The sequence below is a fragment of the Oncorhynchus clarkii genome, chromosome 24 (assembly GCF_045791955.1).
Source record: "Oncorhynchus clarkii lewisi isolate Uvic-CL-2024 chromosome 24, UVic_Ocla_1.0, whole genome shotgun sequence".
In the NCBI taxonomy this organism is placed as follows: Eukaryota; Metazoa; Chordata; class Actinopteri; order Salmoniformes; family Salmonidae; genus Oncorhynchus; species Oncorhynchus clarkii.
The window spans coordinates 45,281,352-45,304,534 of record NC_092170.1 but is presented as its reverse complement, the minus strand read 5'-3'; the positions used below and the strand labels follow the sequence as shown (position 1 = coordinate 45,304,534).

The 23,183-nt window shown below is 43.6% G+C and overlaps 1 protein-coding gene across 2 annotated transcripts; it reads right to left on the bottom strand.

Annotated features, from left to right (window-relative positions):
- Positions 1-1,508: 1,508 nt before the first annotated feature.
- On the bottom strand, positions 1,509-22,793 carry LOC139383197 (probable ATP-dependent RNA helicase ddx6). Of its 2 annotated transcripts, none has more exons than XM_071127648.1 (8): positions 22,626-22,793; positions 22,383-22,477; positions 22,136-22,258; positions 21,642-21,770; positions 3,170-3,286; positions 2,189-2,354; positions 1,906-2,096; positions 1,509-1,598 (listed from the first exon to the last, which is right to left on the bottom strand). In XM_071127648.1, exons 1-7 carry the CDS (start codon positions 22,768-22,770, stop codon positions 1,924-1,926), a joined length of 948 nt encoding a protein of 315 aa, XP_070983749.1. In that variant the 5' UTR covers positions 22,771-22,793; the 3' UTR covers positions 1,509-1,598; positions 1,906-1,923. The 2 variants fall into 2 exon arrangements, with proteins under 2 accessions (XP_070983749.1, XP_070983750.1); XM_071127649.1 differs by having other exon boundaries at positions 1,509-1,593.
- Positions 22,794-23,183: the final 390 nt, after the last annotated feature.

Sequence of the window (23,183 nt, the reverse complement as noted above, 5' to 3'; positions counted from 1 at the left end):
CTTACTGAACATCAAGTGGTAGGATGGGTGTTGATTCAATGTGCGAAACATAAAGTGATGTTACGTGATGAGTAACACCGTGGGTGGACGGATGTTTCCACACAGACGGAGAACGGGTTATTACTTCAGAACAAGCTGCTTGTTAAGGCACTTCATACAAAGAGCTACAAAAGGACAACATAAAGGAGGTGGATAGGAAGGGAGGGGGCCAGGGGGGAGGGAGGGGCAGGGAGGAGGGAGCGAGGGGCAGGGAGGAGGGAGCGAGGGGCAGGGAGGAGGGAGCGAGGGGCAGGGAGGAGGGAGCGAGGGGCAGGGAGGAGGGAGCGAGGGGCAGGGAGGAGGGAGCGAGGGGCAGGGAGGAGGGAGCGAGGGGCAGGGAGGAGGGAGCGAGGGGCAGGGAGGAGGGAGCGAGGGGCAGGGAGGAGGGAGCGAGGGGCAGGGAGGAGGGAGCGAGGGGCAGGGAGGAGGGAGCGAGGGGCAGGGAGGAGGGAGCGAGGGGCAGGGAGGAGGGAGCGAGGGGCAGGGAGGAGGGAGCGAGGGGCAGGGAGGAGGGAGCGAGGGGCAGGGAGGAGGGAGCGAGGGGCAGGGAGGAGGGAGCGAGGGGCAGGGAGGAGGGAGCGAGGGGCAGGGAGGAGGGAGCGAGGGGCAGGGAGGAGGGAGCGAGGGGCAGGGAGGAGGGAGCGAGGGGCAGGGAGGAGGGAGCGAGGGGCAGGGAGGAGGGAGCGAGGGGCAGGGAGGAGGGAGCGAGGGGCAGGGAGGAGGGAGCGAGGGGCAGGGAGGAGGGAGCGAGGGGCAGGGAGGAGGGAGCGAGGGGCAGGGAGGAGGGAGCGAGGGGCAGGGAGGAGGGAGCGAGGGGCAGGGAGGAGGGAGAGAGGGGCAGGGAGGAGGGAGAGAGGGGCAGGGAGGGAGAGAGGGGCAGGGAGAGAGGGGCAGGGAGGAGGGGAGGGAGAGAGGGGCAGGGAGGAGGGAGAGAGGGGCAGGGAGGAGGGAGAGAGGGGCAGGGAGGAGGGAGAGAGGGGCAGGGAGGAGGGAGAGAGGGGCAGGGAGGAGGGAGAGAGGGGCAGGGAGGAGGGAGAGAGGGGCAGGGAGGAGGGAGAGAGGGGCAGGGAGGAGGGAGAGAGGGGCAGGGAGGAGGGAGAGAGGGGCAGGGAGGAGGGAGAGAGGGGCAGGGAGGAGGGAGAGAGGGGCAGGGAGGAGGGAGCGAGGGGGGGTAAGTGCTGACTGGCAGGCAGTGCTCAGGGTAGATTGGAGCAGGAGAAAGATGGAAATGATCAAATCCATTTCCAATGAAAGACAGTTCTCCATGTTCCCTGCCTTCCTCCTCCCAGTACTGTGGGAGTTAGTAGTCGTAGTCTTCAGTGCATCGCAGCAGAGAGAGGACCCTAGAACAGGGACATCATGAGTTCCTCTGCAGGTTTGTCCCTCACAGATCCTACACGTTTCCATGAGGTGGCACCCAAAAACAGGAAGGAAGACCGACAGACGGGAAGTTAGATATCCAAAAAAAAAAAAAAAAAAAAAAAAAAAAATAGTCCAGGAAACAGAAGGGAGCGTAACATCAGAAAGGAGGGGCGACGGGGACGGGGGTCACATCTGATCTGCAGAGGAGAGAAACAGTAAAGCTGTTGTGTTTAGTAGTCAAACAAACATTTATCCTCCTGCTTTCAGTGAGTACAAACGATCTCAAACCCATGAACATGTTTAGTAGCTGACATTTTACTACAAAAAAATACATGTCAACCTCAAAGAACTTGTCCAGTTACATAAACACGGTCCGTTTCCAAGCGGTGCCTCCGCCTCCCAATTCGATTGACGTTTTAGAAGGACACATTCTGAAAACTATTCGATGTCAAAATAAAAAAAAATGGCTTGATAAAATAAATGTGATTGAAGAGAGAGTTTCACCTCTGTTCGTCCTCCACCTCACAGCTTGACCTCTCCGTTCTCACTGTGGTACTCTGCTACGTACAGGCTCTTGTCTATGCTGCCGGGGATGGGTCTGATCTCTGTTCCCAGCTGCTCCTCAATGCCCTTCAGATTGAAGCGGTCATCGTATGTGATCAGGTTGATGGCCAGACCCAGGTGACCAAAACGACCTGAGGGGGTGGAGTAGTCGAGGTTAAAACTGCCGAGACCTCCTTCAAATGACATTTATTAAGTCCCGCTTGAGAAAAGCCAAGGTTCTCACCAGATCTGCCGATGCGATGCAGGTACGTCTCGCCCAGCTTGGGGAAGTCAAAGTTGATCACCACATTCACCGCCTGAATGTCGATACCTCTTGTGAAGAGGTCTGTGCAGACCAGATTCCGGCAGAGCCCGTTTCTGAAGTCGTGGAACACTCTGTTACGGTGCTCCTGTAAAGAGACAGACAAGTAGACGAGTGGTTTTCAGACTAACTTAACCATGGAGATGTTGGGTCAAAACAGAATGAAAGACTGGGGCCCGGGCCTGGTCAACGCAAAGACTGGGGCCCGAGCCTGGTCAACGCAAAGACTGGGGCCCGAGCCTGGTCAACGCAAAGACTGGGGCCCGAGCCTGGTCAACGCAAAGACTGGGGCCCGAGCCTGGTCAACGCAAAGACTGGGGCCCGAGCCTGGTCAACGCAAAGACTGGGGCCCGAGCCTGGTCAACGCAAAGACTGGGGCCCGAGCCTGGTCAACGCAAAGACTGGGGCCCGAGCCTGGTCAACGCAAAGACTGGGGCCCGAGCCTGGTCAACGCAAAGACTGGGGCCCGGGCCTGGTCAACGCAAAGACTGGGGCCCGAGCCTGGTCAACGCAAAGACTGGGGCCCGAGCCTGGTCAACGCAAAGACTGGGGCCCGAGCCTGGTCAACGCAAAGACTGAGGCCCGAGCCTGGTCAACGCAAAGACTGGGGCCCGAGCCTGGTCAACGCAAAGACTGGGGCCCGAGCTGAGCCATCTCATCAGCCCTGAGCATAAACCAGAGGTAAACAAGCTGACATCTGATCAACAGCTATGAGGCATCCCAAATGGCCCCCTATTCTATAAATAGTGCACTACCCATAGGGCTTCTGGTCTAAAGTAGTGCACTACCCATAGGGCTTCTGGTCTAAAGTAGTGCACTACGTAGGGTCCATTTGGGATGCTAAGCTTAGTCAGCTGCTCCTGGGGTAGTGAGGAGGCAGTAGAGACTAGGACCTGGGCTGACCTGTCTCATCTTGGCATGAATGTAGAAACACGAGTAGCCCAGCTGAGATATCTTCTTGGCCAGCAGCTCCACCCTCTGAGACGAGTTACAGAAGATTATAGACTGGTTGATCTGGAGCTGAGTGGAGAGAGAGGAAACAGATTATAGACTGATGTGGAGCTGAGTGGAGAGAGGGGAAACAGATTATAGACTGATCTGGAGAGAGAGGAAACAGATTATAAACTGGTTGATGTGGAGCTGAGTGGAGAGGGACAACCGTTAGACCCAATGAGGTGTTTCCCCAGCCGACACAGACACGCCCGCAGACTCACTAAACAGAGAACATTCATGGCCACCCTTACTGCTTCTAATGTGGAGGACTCACTAAACAGAGAACACCCCTGGTCATCCCTACTGCCTCTGATCTGGAGGACTCACTAAACAGAGAACAACCCTGGTCATCCCTACTGCTTCTAATGTGGAGGACTCACTAAACAGAGAACACCCCTGGTCATCCCTACTGCCTCTGATCTGGAGGACTCACTAAACAGAGAACATCCCTGGTCATCCCTACTGCCTCTGATCTGGAGGACTCACTAAACAGAGAACACCCCTGGTCATCCCTACTGCCTCTGATCTGGAGGACTCACTAAACAGAGAACATCCCTGGTCATCCCTACTGGCTCTGATCTGGAGGACTCACTAAACAGAGAACATCCCTGGCTAACTAAGTAAAAACAAAATGGTGCGGTCTGGTTTGCTTAATATAAGGAATTTAAACTTGACTTTCCGGCTGGTTTTCTGACCCCTTCAATTTTTCAACATTTTGTTATGCGACAACCTTATTCTAAGGTTATAATCTACACACAATACCCCATAATAACAAAGCAAGAACAGGTTTAGAAATGTTTGCAAATGTATAAAAACAAAGTGACATAAGTATATAGCCTCCACATTGACTCTGTACTGGTACCCCTGTATATAGCCTCCACATTGACTCTGTACCGTAATACCCTGTATATAGCCTCCACATTGACGGTACCGTAATACCCTGTATATAGCCTCCACATTGACTGTACCGGTACACCCTGTATATAGCCTCCACATTGACTGTACCGGTACCCCCTGTATATAGCCTCCACATTGACTGTACCGGTACCCCCTGTATATAGCCTCCACATTGACTCTGTACCGGTACCCCCTGTATATAGCCTCCACATTGACTCTGTACCGGTACCCCCTGTATATAGACTCCACATTGACTCTGTACCGGTACCCCCTGTATGTAGCCTCCACATTGACTCTGTACCGGTACCCCCTGTATATAGCCTCCACATTGACTGTACCGTAATACCCTGTATATAGCCTCCACATTGACTCTGTACCGGTACACCCTGTATATAGCCTCCACATTGACTCTGTACCGGTACACCCTGTATATAGCCTCCACATTGACTGTACCGTAATACCCTGTATATAGCCTCCACATTGACTGTACCGTAATACCCTGTATATAGCCTCCACATTGACTGTACCGTAATACCCTGTATATAGCCTCCACATTGACTCTGTACCGTAATACCCTGTATATAGCCTCCACATTGACTCTGTACCGTAATACCCTGTATATAGCCTCCACATTGACTCTGTACCGTAATACCCTGTATATAGCCTCCACATTGACGGTACCGTAATACCCTGTATATAGCCTCCACATTGACTGTACCGGTACACCCTGTATATAGCCTCCACATTGACTGTACCAGTACCCCCTGTATATAGCCTCCACATTGACTGTACCGGTACCCCCTGTATATAGCCTCCACATTGACTCTGTACCGGTACCCCCTGTATATAGCCTCCACATTGACTCTGTACCGGTACCCCCTGTATATAGACTCCACATTGACTCTGTACCGGTACCCCCTGTATATAGCCTCCACATTGACTGTACCGTAATACCCTGTATATAGCCTCCACATTGACTGTACCGTAATACCCTGTATATAGCCTCCACATTGACTCTGTACCGGTACACCCTGTATATAGCCTCCACATTGACTGTACCGTAATACCCTGTATATAGCCTCCACATTGACTGTACCGTAATACCCTGTATATAGCCTCCACATTGACTGTACCGTAATACCCTGTATATAGCCTCCACATTGACTCTGTACCGTAATACCCTGTATATAGCCTCCACATTGACTCTGTACCGTAATACCCTGTATATAGCCTCCACATTGACTCTGTACCGTAATACCCTGTATATAGCCTCCACATTGACTCTGTACCGGTACCCCCTGTATATAGCCTCCACATTGACTGTACCGTAATACCCTGTATATAGCCTCCACATTGACTGTACCGTAATACCCTGTACATAGCCTCCACATTGACTGTACCGTAACACCCTGTATATAGCCTCCACATTGACTGTACCGTAATACCCTGTATATAGCCTCCACATTGACTGTACCGTAATACCCTGTATATAGCCTCCACATTGACTGTACCGTAATACCCTGTATATAGCCTCCACATTGACTGTACCGTAATACCCTGTATATAGCCTCCACATTGACTCTATACCGTAATACCCTGTATATAGCCTCCACATTGACTCTATACCGTAATACCCTGTATATAGTCTCCACATTGACTCTATACAGTAATACCCTGTATATAGCCTCCACATTGACTCTATACCGTAATACCCTGTATATAGCCTCCACATTGACTCTGTACCGTAATACCCTGTATATAGCCTCCACATTGACTCTGTACCGTAATACCCTGTATATAGCCTCCACATTGACTCTGTACCGGTACCCCCTGTATATAGCCTCCACATTGACTGTACCGTAATACCCTGTATATAGCCTCCACATTGACTGTACCGTAATACCCTGTACATAGCCTCCACATTGACTGTACCGTAACACCCTGTATATAGCCTCCACATTGACTGTACCGTAATACCCTGTATATAGCCTCCACATTGACTGTACCGTAATACCCTGTATATAGCCTCCACATTGACTGTACCGTAATACCCTGTATATAGCCTCCACATTGACTGTACCGTAATACCCTGTATATAGCCTCCACATTGACTCTATACCGTAATACCCTGTATATAGCCTCCACATTGACTCTATACCGTAATACCCTGTATATAGTCTCCACATTGACTCTATACAGTAATACCCTGTATATAGCCTCCACATTGACTCTATACCGTAATACCCTGTATATAGCCTCCACATTGACTCTGTACCGTAATACCCTGTATATAGCCTCCACATTGACTCTGTACCGTAATACCCTGTATATAGCCTCCACATTGACTCTATACCGTAATACCCTGTATATAGCCTCCACATTGACTCTATACCGTAATACCCTGTATATAGCCTCCACATTGACTCTATACCGTAATACCCTGTATATAGTCTCCACATTGACTCTATACCGTAATACCCTGTATATAGCCTCCACATTGACTCTATACCGTAATACCCTGTATATAGCCTCCACATTGACTCTGTACCGTAATACCCTGTATATAGCCTCCACATTGACTCTGTACCGTAATACCCTGTATATAGCCTCCACATTGACTCTGTACCGTAATACCCTGTATATAGCCTCCACATTGACTCTGTACCGGTACCCCCTGTATATAGCCTCCACATTGACTCTGTACCGGTACCCCCTGTATATAGCCTCCACATTGACTCTGTACCGTAATACCCTGTATATAGCCTCCACATTGACTCTGTACCGTAATACCCTGTATATAGCCTCCATATTGACTCTGTACCGTAATACCCTGTATATAGCCTCCATATTGACTCTGTACCGTAATACCCTGTATATAGCCTCCACATTGACTCTGTACCGTAATACCCTGTATATAGCCTCCACATTGACTCTGTACCGTAATACCCTGTATATAGCCTCCACATTGACTCTGTACCGTAATACCCTGTATATAGCCTCCACATTGACTCTGTACCGTAATACCCTGTATATAGCCTCCATATTGACTCTGTACCGTAATACCCTGTATATAGCCTCCATATTGACTCTGTACCGTAATACCCTGTATATAGCCTCCACATTGACTCTGTACCGTAATACCCTGTATATAGCCTCCATATTGACTCTGTACCGTAATACCCTGTATATAGCCTCCACATTGACTCTGTACCGTAATACCCTGTATATAGCCTCCACATTGACTCTGTACCGTAATACCCTGTATATAGTCTCCACATTGACTCTGTACCAGTACCCCCTGTATATAGCCTCCACATTGACTCTGTACCGTAACACCCTGTATATAGCCTCCACATTGACTCTGTACCGTAATACCCTGTATATAGCCTCCACATTGACTCTGTACCGTAATACCCTGTATATAGCCTCCACATTGACTCTGTACCGTAATACCCTGTATATAGCCTCCACATTGACTCTTTACCGTAATACCCTGTATATAGCCTCCACATTGACTCTGTACCGTAATACCCTGTATATAGCCTCCACATTGACTCTGTACCGGTACCCCCTGTATATAGCCTCCACATTGACTCTGTACCGTAATACCCTGTATATAGCCTCCACATTGACTCTGTACCGGTACCCCCGGTATATAGCCTCCATATTGACTCTGTACCGGTACCCCCGGTATATAGCCTCCATATTGACTCTGTACCGGTACCCCCTGTATATTTCCTCCACATTGACTCTGTACTGGTACACCCTGTATATAGCCTCCACATTGACTCTGTACCGTAATACCCTGTATATAGCCTCCACATTGACTCTGTACCGTAATACCCTGTATATAGCCTCCACATTGGCTCTGTACCCCCCTGTATATATCCTCCACATTGGCTCTGTACCCCCCTGTATATAGCCTCCACATTGACTCTGTACCGTAATACCCTGTATATAGCCTCCACATTGACTCTGTACCGGTACTCCCTGTATATAGCCTCCACATTGACTCTGTACCGGTACCCCCTGTATATAGCCTCCACATTGACTCTGTACCGGTACCCCCTGTATATAGCCTCCACATTGACTCTGTTCCGGTACCCCCTGTATATAGCCTCCATATTGACTCTGTACTAAAGTTTCCAAAACTGTCAAAATATTGTCCGTGAGTATAACAGAACTGATATTGCAGGCAAAAACCTGAGGACAATCCAACCAGGAAGTGCTGTTATTCTGAAACCTCTTTTCCATTGCAATCCTCCATTTATGGGTAAGTAAGAATGTCTACACCCGTTGTATTCGGCACATATTTAAAACAAAATTTACTTTATTTAACCTTTAACTAGCCAAGTCGGTTAAGAACAAATTCTTTTTTACATTAACAGCCTAATGGGGAACAGTGGTTTACCGTCACAATAAATCCATGTAAGTCTACCTACACCGTCACAATAAATCCATGTAAGTCTACCTACACCGTCACAATAAATCCATGTAATAGTCTACCTACACCGTCACAATAAATCCATGTAATATAGTCTACCTACACCGTCACAATAAATCCATGTAATATAGTCTACACCATCACAATAAATCCATGTAAGTCTACCTACACCGTCACAATAAATCCATGTAATATAGTCTACACCGTCACAATAAATCCATGTAATATAGTCTACCTACACCGTCACAATAAATCCATGTAATATAGTCTACACCGTCACAATAAATCCATGTAATATAGTCTACCTACACCGTCACAATAAATCCATGTAATATAGTCTACACCGTCACAATAAATCCATGTAATATAGTCACAATAAATCCATGTAATATAGTCTACACCGTCACAATAAATCCATGTAATATAGTCTACACCGTCACAATAAATCCATGTAATATAGTCTACACCGTCACAATAAATCCATGTAATATAGTCTACACCGTCACAATAAATCCATGTAATATAGTCTACACCGTCACAATAAATCCATGTAATATAGTCTAAACCGTCACAATAAATCCATGTAATATAGTCTACACCGTCACAATAAATCCATGTAATACAGTCTACACCGTCACAATAAATCCATGTAATATAGTCTACACCGTCACAATAAATCCATGTAATATAGTCTACACCGTCACAATAAATCCATGTAATATAGTCTACACCGTCACAATAAATCCATGTAATATAGTCTACACCGTCACAATAAATCCATGTAATATAGTCTACACCGTCACAATAAATCCATGTAATATAGTCTACACCGTCACAATAAATCCATGTAATATAGTCTACACCGTCACAATAAATCCATGTAATATAGTCTACACCGTCACAATAAATCCATGTAATATAGTCTACACCGTCACAATAAATCCATGTAATATAGTCTACACCGTCACAATAAATCCATGTAATATAGTCTACACCGTCACAATAAATCCATGTAATATAGTCTACACCGTCACAATAAATCCATGTAATATAGTCTACACCGTCACAATAAATCCATGTAATATAGTCTACACCGTCACAATAAATCCATGTAATATAGTCTACACCGTCACAATAAATCCATGTAATATAGTCTACACCGTCACAATAAATCCATGTAATATAGTCTACACCGTCACAATAAATCCATGTAATATAGTCTACACCGTCACAATAAATCCATGTAATATAGTCTACACCGTCACAATAAATCCATGTAATATAGTCTACACCGTCACAATAAATCCATGTAATATAGTCTACACCGTCACAATAAATCCATGTAATATAGTCTACACCGTCACAATACATCCATGTAATATAGTCTACACCATCACAATAAATCCATGTAATATAGTCTACACCGTCACAATAAATCCATGTAATATAGTCTACCTACACCGTCACAATAAATCCCTGTAATATAGTCTACACCATCACAATAAATCCATGTAATATAGTCTACCTACACCGTCACAATAAATCCATGTAATATAGTCTACACCGTCACAATAAATCCCTGTAATATAGTCTACACCGTCACAATAAATCCCTGTAATATAGTCTACACCGTCACAATAAATCCCTGTAATATAGTCTACACCGTCACAATAAATCCATGTAATATAGTCTACACCGTCACAATAAATCCATGTAATATAGTCTACACCGTCACAATACATCCATGTAATATAGTCTACACCATCACAATAAATCCATGTAATATAGTCTACCTACACCGTCACAATAAATCCCTGTAATATAGTCTACACCATCACAATAAATCCATGTAATATAGTCTACCTACACCGTCACAATAAATCCCTGTAATATAGTCTACACCATCACAATAAATCCATGTAATATAGTCTACCTACACCGTCACAATAAATCCATGTAATATAGTCTACACCGTCACAATAAATCCCTGTAATAGTCTACACCGTCACAATAAATCCCTGTAATATAGTCTACACCGTCACAATAAATCCATGTAATATAGTCTACCTACACCGTCACAATAAATCCATGTAATATAGTCTACCCACACCGTCACAATAAATCCATGTAATATAGTCTACACCGTCACAATAAATCCATGTAATATAGTCTACCTACACCGTCACAATAAATCCATGTAATATAGTCTACCTACACCGTCACAATAAATCCATGTAATATAGTCTACACCGTCACAATAAATCCATGTAATATAGTCTACACCGTCACAATAAATCCATGTAATATAGTCTACCTACACCGTCACAATAAATCCATGTAATATAGTCTACACCGTCACAATAAATCCATGTAATATAGTCTACACCGTCACAATAAATCCATGTAATATAGTCTACACCGTCACAATAAATCCATGTAATATAGTCTACACCGTCACAATAAATCCATGTAATATAGTCTACACCGTCACAATAAATCCATGTAATATAGTCTACACCTTCACAATAAATCCATGTAATATAGTCTACACCGTCACAATACATCCATGTAATATAGTCTACACCGTCACAATAAATCCATGTAATATAGTCTACACCGTCACAATACATCCATGTAATATAGTCTACACCGTCACAATAAATCCATATAATATAGTCTACCTACACCGTCACAATAAATCCATGTAATATAGTCTACACTACACCGTCACAATAAATCCATGTAATATAGTCTACCTACACCGTCACAATAAATCCATGTAATAGTCTACAAACACCGTCACAATAAATCCATGTAATATAGTCTACCTACACCATCACAATAAATCCATGTAATATAGTCTACCTACACCATCACAATAAATCCAGGTAATATAGTCTACCCACACCGTCACAATAAATCCATATAATATAGTCTACCCACACTGTCACAATAAATCCATATAATATAGTCTACCTACACCGTCACAATAAATCCATATAATATAGTCTACCTACACTGTCACAATAAATCCATGTAAGTCTACCTACACCGTCACAATAAATCCATGTAAGTCTACCTACACCGTCACAATAAATCCATTTAAGTCTACCTACACCGTCACAATAAATCCATGTAATAGTCTACCTACACCGTCACAATAAATCCATGTAATATAGTCTACCTACACCATCACAATAAATCCATGTAATAGTCTACCTACACCGTCAATAAATCCATGTAAGTCTACCTACACCGTCACAATAAATCCCTGTAAGTCTACCTACACCGTCACAATAAATCCATGTAAGTCTACCTACACCGTCACAATAAATCCGTGTAATATAGTCTACCTACACCGTCACAATAAATCCATGTAATATAGTCTACCTACACCATCACAATAAATCCATGTAATATAGTCTACCTACACCGTCACAATAAATCCTTGTAATAGTCTACCTACACCATCACAATAAATCTTTGTAATAGTCTACACCATCACAATAAATCCATGTAATATAGTCTACCTACACCATCACAATAAATCCATGTAATATAGTCTACCTACACCATCACAATACATCCAGGTAATATAGTCTACCTACACCGTCACAATAAATCCATGTAATATAGTCTACCCACACCGTCACAATAAATCCATATAATATAGTCTACCCACACCGTCACAATAAATCCATATAATATAGTCTACCTACACCGTCACAATAAATCCATATAATATAGTCTACCTACACCGTCACAATAAATCCATATAGTCTACCTACACGTCACAATAAATCCATGTAAGTCTACCTACACCGTCACAATAAATCCATGTAAGTCTACCTACACCGTCACAATAAATCCATGTAAGTCTACCTACACCGTCACAATAAATCCATGTAATAGTCTACCTACACCGTCACAATAAATCCATGTAATATAGTCTACCTACACCGTCACAATAAATCCATGTAATATAGTCTACACCATCACAATAAATCCATGCAATATAGTCTACCTACACCGTCACAATAAATCCATGTAATATAGTCTACCTACACCGTCACAATAAATCCAAGTAATAGTCTACCTACACCGTCACAATAAATCCATATAATATAGTCTACCTACACCGTCACAATAAATCCATGTAATATAGTCTACCTACACCATCACAATAAATCTTTGTAATAGTCTACACCATCACAATAAATCCATGTAATATAGTCTACCTACACCATCACAATAAATCCATGTAATATAGTCTACCTACACCATCACAATAAATCCATATAATATAGTCTACCTACACCGTCACAATAAATCCTTGTAATAGTCTACCTACACCGTCACAATAAATCCATGTAATATAGTCTACCTACACCGTCACAATAAATCCATGTAATATAGTCTACCTACACCATCACAATAAATCCCTGTAATATAGTCTACCTACACCATCACAATAAATCCATGTAATATAGTCTACCTACACCATCACAATAAATCCATGTAATATAGTCTACCTACACCGTCACAATAAATCCAAGTAATAGTCTACCTACACCGTCACAATAAATCCATATAATATAGTCTACCTACACCGTCACAATAAATCCATGTAATATAGTCTACCTACACCATCACAATAAATCTTTGTAATAGTCTACACCATCACAATAAATCCATGTAATATAGTCTACCTACACCATCACAATAAATCCATGTAATATAGTCTACCTACACCATCACAATAAATCCATATAATATAGTCTACCTACACCGTCACAATAAATCCTTGTAATAGTCTACCTACACCGTCACAATAAATCCATGTAATATAGTCTACCTACACCGTCACAATAAATCCATGTAATATAGTCTACCTACACCATCACAATAAATCCCTGTAATATAGTCTACCTACACCATCACAATAAATCCATGTAATATAGTCTACCTACACCATCACAATAAATCCATGTAATATAGTCTACCTACACCGTCACAATAAATCCATATAATATAGTCTACCCACACCGTCACAATAAATCCATATAATATAGTCTACCTACACCGTCACAATAAATCCATATAATAGTCTAACCACACCGTCACAATAAATCCATATAATATAGTCTACCTACACCGTCACAATAAATCCATATAATATAGTCTACCTACACCGTCACAATAAATCCATATAATAGTCTACCTACACCATCACAATAAATCCATGTAATATAGTCTACCTACACCGTCACAATAAATCCATGTAATAGTATACCTACACCGTCACAATAAATCCATATAATATGGTCTACCTACACCGTCACAACAAATCCATGTAATATAGTCTACCTACACCGTCACAATAAATCCTTGTAATAGTCTACCTACACCATCACAATAAATCCATGTAATATAGTCTACCTACACCATCACAATAAATCCATGTAATATAGTCTACCTACACCATCACAATACATCCAGGTAATATAGTCTACCTACACCGTCACAATAAATCCATGTAATATAGTCTACCCACACCGTCACAATAAATCCATATAATATAGTCTACCCACACCGTCACAATAAATCCATATAATATAGTCTACCTACACCGTCACAATAAATCCATATAATATAGTCTACCTACACCGTCACAATAAATCCATATAGTCTACCTACACGTCACAATAAATCCATGTAAGTCTACCTACACCGTCACAATAAATCCATGTAAGTCTACCTACACCGTCACAATAAATCCATGTAAGTCTACCTACACCGTCACAATAAATCCATGTAATAGTCTACCTACACCGTCACAATAAATCCATGTAATATAGTCTACCTACACCGTCACAATAAATCCATGTAATATAGTCTACACCATCACAATAAATCCATGCAATATAGTCTACCTACACCGTCACAATAAATCCATGTAATATAGTCTACCTACACCGTCACAATAAATCCAAGTAATAGTCTACCTACACCGTCACAATAAATCCATATAATATAGTCTACCTACACCGTCACAATAAATCCATGTAATATAGTCTACCTACACCATCACAATAAATCTTTGTAATAGTCTACACCATCACAATAAATCCATGTAATATAGTCTACCTACACCATCACAATAAATCCATGTAATATAGTCTACCTACACCATCACAATAAATCCATATAATATAGTCTACCTACACCGTCACAATAAATCCTTGTAATAGTCTACCTACACCGTCACAATAAATCCATGTAATATAGTCTACCTACACCGTCACAATAAATCCATGTAATATAGTCTACCTACACCATCACAATAAATCCCTGTAATATAGTCTACCTACACCATCACAATAAATCCATGTAATATAGTCTACCTACACCATCACAATAAATCCATGTAATATAGTCTACCTACACCGTCACAATAAATCCAAGTAATAGTCTACCTACACCGTCACAATAAATCCATATAATATAGTCTACCTACACCGTCACAATAAATCCATGTAATATAGTCTACCTACACCATCACAATAAATCTTTGTAATAGTCTACACCATCACAATAAATCCATGTAATATAGTCTACCTACACCATCACAATAAATCCATGTAATATAGTCTACCTACACCATCACAATAAATCCATAAAATATAGTCTACCTACACCGTCACAATAAATCCTTGTAATAGTCTACCTACACCGTCACAATAAATCCATGTAATATAGTCTACCTACACCGTCACAATAAATCCATGTAATATAGTCTACCTACACCATCACAATAAATCCCTGTAATATAGTCTACCTACACCATCACAATAAATCCATGTAATATAGTCTACCTACACCATCACAATAAATCCATATAATATAGTCTACCTACACCGTCACAATAAATCCTTGTAATAGTCTACCTACACCGTCACAATAAATCCATGTAATATAGTCTACCTACACCGTCACAATAAATCCATGTAATATAGTCTACCTACACCATCACAATAAATCCCTGTAATATAGTCTACCTACACCATCACAATAAATCCATGTAATATAGTCTACCTACACCATCACAACAAATCCATGTAATATAGTCTACCTACACCGTCACAATAAATCCATATAATATAGTCTACCCACACCGTCACAATAAATCCATATAATATAGTCTACCTACACCGTCACAATAAATCCATATAATAGTCTAACCACACCGTCACAATAAATCCATATAATATAGTCTACCTACACCGTCACAATAAATCCATATAATATAGTCTACCTACACCGTCACAATAAATCCATATAATAGTCTACCTACACCATCACAATAAATCCATGTAATATAGTCTACCTACACCGTCACAATAAATCCATGTAATAGTATACCTACACCGTCACAATAAATCCATATAATATAGTCTACCTACACCGTCACAACAAATCCATGTAATATAGTCTACCTACACCGTCACAATAAATCCTTGTAATAGTCTACCTACACCATCACAATAAATCTTTGTAATAGTCTACACCATCACAATAAATCCATGTAATATAGTCTACCTACACCATCACAATAAATCCATGTAATATAGTCTACCTACACCATCACAATACATCCAGGTAATATAGTCTACCTACACCGTCACAATAAATCCATGTAATATAGTCTACCCACACCGTCACAATAAATCCATATAATATAGTCTACCCACACCGTCACAATAAATCCATATAATATAGTCTACCCACACCGTCACAATAAATCCATATAATATAGTCTACCTACACCGTCACAATAAATCCATATAATATAGTCTACCTACACCGTCACAATAAATCCATATAGTCTACCTACACGTCACAATAAATCCATGTAAGTCTACCTACACCGTCACAATAAATCCATGTAAGTCTACCTACACCGTCACAATAAATCCATGTAAGTCTACCTACACCGTCACAATAAATCCATGTAATAGTCTACCTACACCGTCACAATAAATCCATGTAATATAGTCTACCTACACCGTCACAATAAATCCATGTAATATAGTCTACACCATCACAATAAATCCATGCAATATAGTCTACCTACACCGTCACAATAAATCCATGTAATATAGTCTACCTACACCGTCACAATAAATCCAAGTAATAGTCTACCTACACCGTCACAATAAATCCATATAATATAGTCTACCTACACCGTCACAATAAATCCATGTAATATAGTCTACCTACACCATCACAATAAATCTTTGTAATAGTCTACACCATCACAATAAATCCATGTAATATAGTCTACCTACACCATCACAATAAATCCATGTAATATAGTCTACCTACACCATCACAATAAATCCATATAATATAGTCTACCTACACCGTCACAATAAATCCTTGTAATAGTCTACCTACACCGTCACAATAAATCCATGTAATATAGTCTACCTACACCGTCACAATAAATCCATGTAATATAGTCTACCTACACCATCACAATAAATCCCTGTAATATAGTCTACCTACACCATCACAATAAATCCATGTAATATAGTCTACCTACACCATCACAATAAATCCATGTAATATAGTCTACCTACACCGTCACAATAAATCCATGTAATAGTCTACCTACACCATCACAATAAAACCATGTAATATAGTCTACCTACACCGTCACAATAAATCCATGTAATAGTCTACCTACACCATCACAATAAATCCATGTAATATAGTCTACCCACACCGTCACAATAAATCCTTTATTTTATACAGGGCTAAAGAAACATGAATAAAAATGTATTCTATTTCAGAAGAACAGAAAAGCACCCTTCTGAGTTGTCCTTGTGTTAGGTCCTGATCTGACTGTGCCATGTGACTGGGCTTCACTAGTTCATTTAGCAGACAAGGTTTGCGTAGAATTCCGTGGCATTATTTTACTAAGAATACAATTGAACAAAGCCGAATAAAATATTAAGGATATTTCCCCCCCCCCCCCCCCAAATGATTTGAGTGCATACATTTGGCTGTTCTGTGTTGAGCGGTTAAACAAATAGGTAGTCCTGTATGCTTAACTTAGAGTTCATGCATCTTCAGTAGGTTTTGATTTTTAATACATTAATCAATACACTGCATGTTATGACTAACGACGATTTGGAGAAAAAAAAACAAGTCGCTTGAAAAGGCACGAGCTCTGCTTTGTTTTTGTTTTTTGCACAGGCTGTACACACACACACACACACACACACACGTCAGTCAATTTGACAAGCACTTGACAATGCCTCGAATTTCAGTGCGGCGTCGCCTTTACGTGGCTGTAATGCACCCGTTGTGTCCTTCATGGGTTCTGTGCGCTCTGAAGAAACTCATACGGTACCTCATCGCGTGATCGGGTCTTTCTCACAGGATACAAGTGAAGACCGACACGTCGCGGACGCCTTATCCAATTCCACATTTACTTTGTCAGTAGGCCTAACGAACAGCAAAAGCACTAGCCTGTGTCAATCTACTAACCCCCATAGTACAAAAGTTGATGAAGAAATATTCCAAACAGTAGCGGGATGCGATAGATCCCAAATTAATACAAACAATAGCATCAAAAACAAACCTGAAATTCACACGCTGCTTATATACACGTTATATTTTTATCAAAATGTTTTTTTTTTGGCAGAAATGTGAACTTTCATGTGCTTTAATAACTAATGAGCGTCCTCTGTAAATACAAATAAGGTTGTTAAATTACAAGCCTAGTTAATTTAGCCAAAGAAAAAGTCATGAACCTTCCCCCGCTAGCCATGATTGGCTGAAATAATGGGTGGGCTGGACAAGCCGAGAGATGAGTTCAGATTGGTCTGCCATGTAGCATGCTTCTGTTTATAGTCACTTTTAAAAAAAAATATATAATGTAGTGGAACTAAGTAACTGTTGCTCTTCACTTTCTGAAAAACAGAGTTTAGAAATCAGAGGAATTAGAGTATGATAGCTAAGGAGATGGAGAAAATGCAGGAGCTATTGCAAATACGCACACTGAGACGAAAAGAGAACCTGTCTCCGGTTAACATTTTAGGGCAACCATGGAGTTCGTGACAAGAGGGAGAAACCTCCATCCATGTATACAGGTAAGAGTATAGCTAGCGACATTCAGATAATATTGTCAGAATGTTTTTCTCATTTCAAGTTAAAGCGTACTGTTAGCTAGCTAACGTTACGCGTTTGATCTGTGTACTAATAGTTTTCGTATCTCAGATCCATTAGCATTGCTAGTTACAGCCTGATGTTAGCTAGCTACCTGCAGGGTAGTAACGCCATGAGTTGGGAATATGGTTCACTGTTTAGCTAGCTACATGTCTAAACAAAAAAGATTCCACTATGCAAAGTAACTATTTCAATAGACTGTTTATGTTGTCACCGCGACAACTGTCGATAGACTTCGGTGGTAAATTCGCTCGGACTATCTACTCTGATTTTAGAGCACTCTCACCTGAGAGTGCCAGAGCGCACAATAACTGACTTGTTCACGAACGCTCACACGTTGAATATGGCCGGTGTCAGTAAACTTTGGCTAAAAAGAGTAATTACATTTGCCAGCAGCACAGTTGCAGTCACCAACACTCTGGATAACAGCCTAACCATTTATGCTAGGGCAAGTAGAATTGTCAGTAAGCCGTTCTCTCATTTGTGTCTGGAAGTAGCTAGCAAGCTAGCAAATGTTAGCCAGTTAGTGTGGATGCTTGACTGCCGTTAGGGCAGAACGCTCGGATCCACCCTACTCCTCGGCCAGAGAATTTACAAACAAAACCTGACAACGCTCTGAGTTTACGAATGTCCAGAACACACTGGCACTCCAGATTAAATTTACACACCTGTAGTACAAACCAGCCTTTAGTCTTTTTGCTAAATAAGACCGAATCGAGCTGGTTCGGTCACATATACTATGTGTGTGAAATGTGTTTTGAATGGGCAGCGGGGGAAAACTCAGTTAAATAGCGAATGGAGGACGCTTTTCCCATGGTTCATTTTCATGCCAGCCAGGTAGGCAGGCGCCTCTGGTTGTAATATTAAGAAAGTTGAGAACTTTGGAGGACGCATGGCTCTCGACCTTCGTCTCTCCCGAGCCCGTACGGGAGTTATAGCGATGAGACAAGATAGTAACTACAAACAATTGGATACCACGAAATCGGGGGTAAAAAAAAAAGGGAAAAATGAACTTTTAACCGAGGTCCGCGTTGAAATTCACTAAGCAGTGTGCCGATGCCTGTATCACTTTATCAGAAGGACTCGTGTTGTCGAACAACCACCCGATCAGTTTGATAGAAGACAAACGGGCAACGCTGAGCACGCGTTAAAGGGTGTGGGACTACTTTCAATTCTTTTGACCAGCAGGTGCCACTAGTGGAGATAAATTGCACAACCACTATTTTGTAGTTTGGAAAAAATCATTTGGCAAACAGTTCTCCTTATCACTTTTCCACATCAGAGGAACCAAGTGAAGTGCTGCAATCTGCCCCCACCCGACATGGAGGGAGGAAAATAGGGGGGGGGCAGCGCTGAGCCGACTGGGTCAGCTACAACTTCAGACGGTTGAGAGAAGGGGGGGGAGGGGGGCAGAGTCAGCTGGGGGAGGGGGGGGCAGAGTCAGCTGGGGGCAGAGGACAGAGTCAGCTGGGGGAGGGGGGGGCAGAGTCAGCTGGGGGCAGAGGACAGAGTCAGCTGGGGGCAGAGGACAGAGTCAGCTGGGGGCAGAGGACAGAGTCAGCTGGGGGAGGGGGGGGCAGAGTCAGCTGGGGGCAGAGGACAGAGTCAGCTGGGGGCAGAGGACAGAGTCAGCTGGGGGCAGAGGACAGAGTCAGCTGGGGGCAGAGGACAGAGTCAGCTGGGGGCAGAGGACAGAGTCAGCTGGGGGCAGAGGACAGAGTCAGCTGGGGGCAGAGGACAGAGTCAGCTGGGGGCAGAGGACAGAGTCAGCTGGGGGCAGAGGACAGAGTCAGCTGGGGGCAGAGGACAGAGTCAGCTGGGGGCAGAGGACAGAGTCAGCTGGGGGCAGAGGACAGAGTCAGCTGGGGGCAGAGGACAGAGTCAGCTGGGGGCAGAGGACAGAGTCAGCTGGGGGCAGAGGACAGAGTCAGCTGGGGGCAGAGGACAGAGTCAGCTGGGGGCAGAGGACAGAGTCAGCTGGGGGCAGAGGACAGAGTCAGCTGGGGGCAGAGGACAGAGTCAGCTGGGGGCAGAGGACAGAGTCAGCTGGGGGCAGAGGACAGAGTCAGCTGGGGGCAGAGGACAGAGTCAGCTGGGGGCAGAGGACAGAGTCAGCTGGGGGCAGAGGACAGAGTCAGCTGGGGGCAGAGGACAGAGTCAGCTGGGGGCAGAGGACAGAGTCAGCTGGGGGCAGAGGACAGAGTCAGCTGGGGGCAGAGGACAGAGTCAGCTGGGGGCAGAGGACAGAGTCAGCTGGGGGCAGAGGACAGAGTCAGCTGGGGGCAGAGGACAGAGTCAGCTGGGGGCAGAGGACAGAGTCAGCTGGGGGCAGAGGACAGAGTCAGCTGGGGGCAGAGGACAGAGTCAGCTGGGGGCAGAGGACAGAGTCAGCTGGGGTGGGGGCAGAGGACAGAGTCAGCTGGGGTGGGGGGCAGAGGACAGAGTCAGCTGGGGTGGGGGCAGAGGACAGAGTCGGGTGGGGGGCAGAGGACAGAGTCAGCTGGGGTGGGGGGCAGAGGACAGAGTCAGCTGGGGTGGGGGGCAGAGGACAGAGTCAGCTGGGGTGGGGGGCAGAGGACAGAGTCAGCTGGGGTGGGGGGCAGAGGACAGAGTCAGCTGGGGTGGGGGGCAGAGGACAGAGTCAGCTTTGCTCTGTAGCGTAGGAGCTAGGGGCCGTTGATGGGCACCTACCCTGGAAAATGTCTTGAGACAGTGGCCATGTCTCTGTAACCGAGGCATAATACAGGATGCCCCCCCCCCTCCCTTCAGGGTCAGGGTACAAGGGGTTGCAGTGACAGCACTCACCCTGGAGAAGAGCGTGTTGAGACAGTGGACCTTCTGTCTCTCTGTAACGTAGGCATAATACTGGGTGACCCCCTTCAGGGTCAGCTCCTCCATCAGGTTGATCTCGTAGGGCTTGGACAGGTGGGAGTTCTGAGACACAGGAAATAACAACTTCACATCACAAAGCATTGAGACTGTTTATGGAGGGTGCTCGTCGTGACCCGACTACGTTGTTGATGTTTGTAAGCAGGAAGACGTCCCCGCTGTGTGTTGTTAGTCCACCATTAATATTTTAACAATTAACAAAAATATACAAAAGCAAGACAATGGAAAGCCCTTTAAGTTTCTATTACAGAGTCAAAATGAACGACTTAAGCGTTTTACTGCACAATGCAGCAGGACTGTAGAAATCAACACAGGGCTTTCATTGTTCACAGACGCAGACTAAAAACTATGATCTAAGGCTAGTCCAACCCCCTCAAAAAAGGCCCCATTAATCAGAATCCAGAATTTACCATGAACTTCTGCACGCTGAGAGGAAAGGTAGCAGAGTAGAGCAGAATCTGTCTCTGTTTGGGCAGGTAGCTCAATATCTCCTCCATCATCACGACAAAGTCCTGGGACAACAGCTTGTCTGCCTGGGGGGGGGGGGGGGCAGAGACAAGGACATAAATGGATCTACAGTAGATGGGTAAAGTAACAGTTCTGTTGGAGACACCGGGCCTAAAAGGAACACCATGGTAAACTAACACCACAGCTCACCTCATCCAAAACCATCATCTGAACCTGATTGACTTTGGCCACACCCTTCTTAATGAGGTCCAGGATCCTCCCAGGGGTGGCAATCACAACGTGTACTAGAGACAAAAGATTAGAATTATTATTAACAAATCACAAAGGTGAACTACAAAGAATAACACAATTGAGAAGCATAAGCCTAGCATCACCATACATTTCAGACTCAAGTCAAGATTAATAACTGGCTCCTGGCCAGGTGTGATGTACCTGTCTCGTCGAGCCTCATGATGTCATCGCGGAGGTTGGTGCCACCCGTTGTGGCCATGACTTTGACCCCTCCCATGTGTTTGCTGATCTGGATACAGATTTGGCTCACCTGCAATGCCAGTTCTCTGGTGGGAACGATGCCCATAGCTAGGGGAGGAGAGAACCATATATTTGCTGATTCACCCCTTGACTTTTTACACATTCGATTACATTACAACATTCTAAAATGGATTCAATAAAATAAATCCTCAACAAGCTACACACAATGACATCACAATACCCCACAATGACATCACAATACCCCACAATGACATCACAATACCCCACAATGACATCACAATACCCCACAATGACAAGGCAAAAAGGTGATTTTATAAGATGTATTAACAAAATTAAAACTTAAATATCACATTTACAAACGTATTCAGTCCCTTTACTCAGTACTTTGTTGAAACACCTTGGCAGCGATTACAACCTAGTAAAAATTAACATTTCACTTGGCACATGCGCCAAATACAGTGAATTGCTTACTTACAAGTCCTTAACCAACAACGCAGT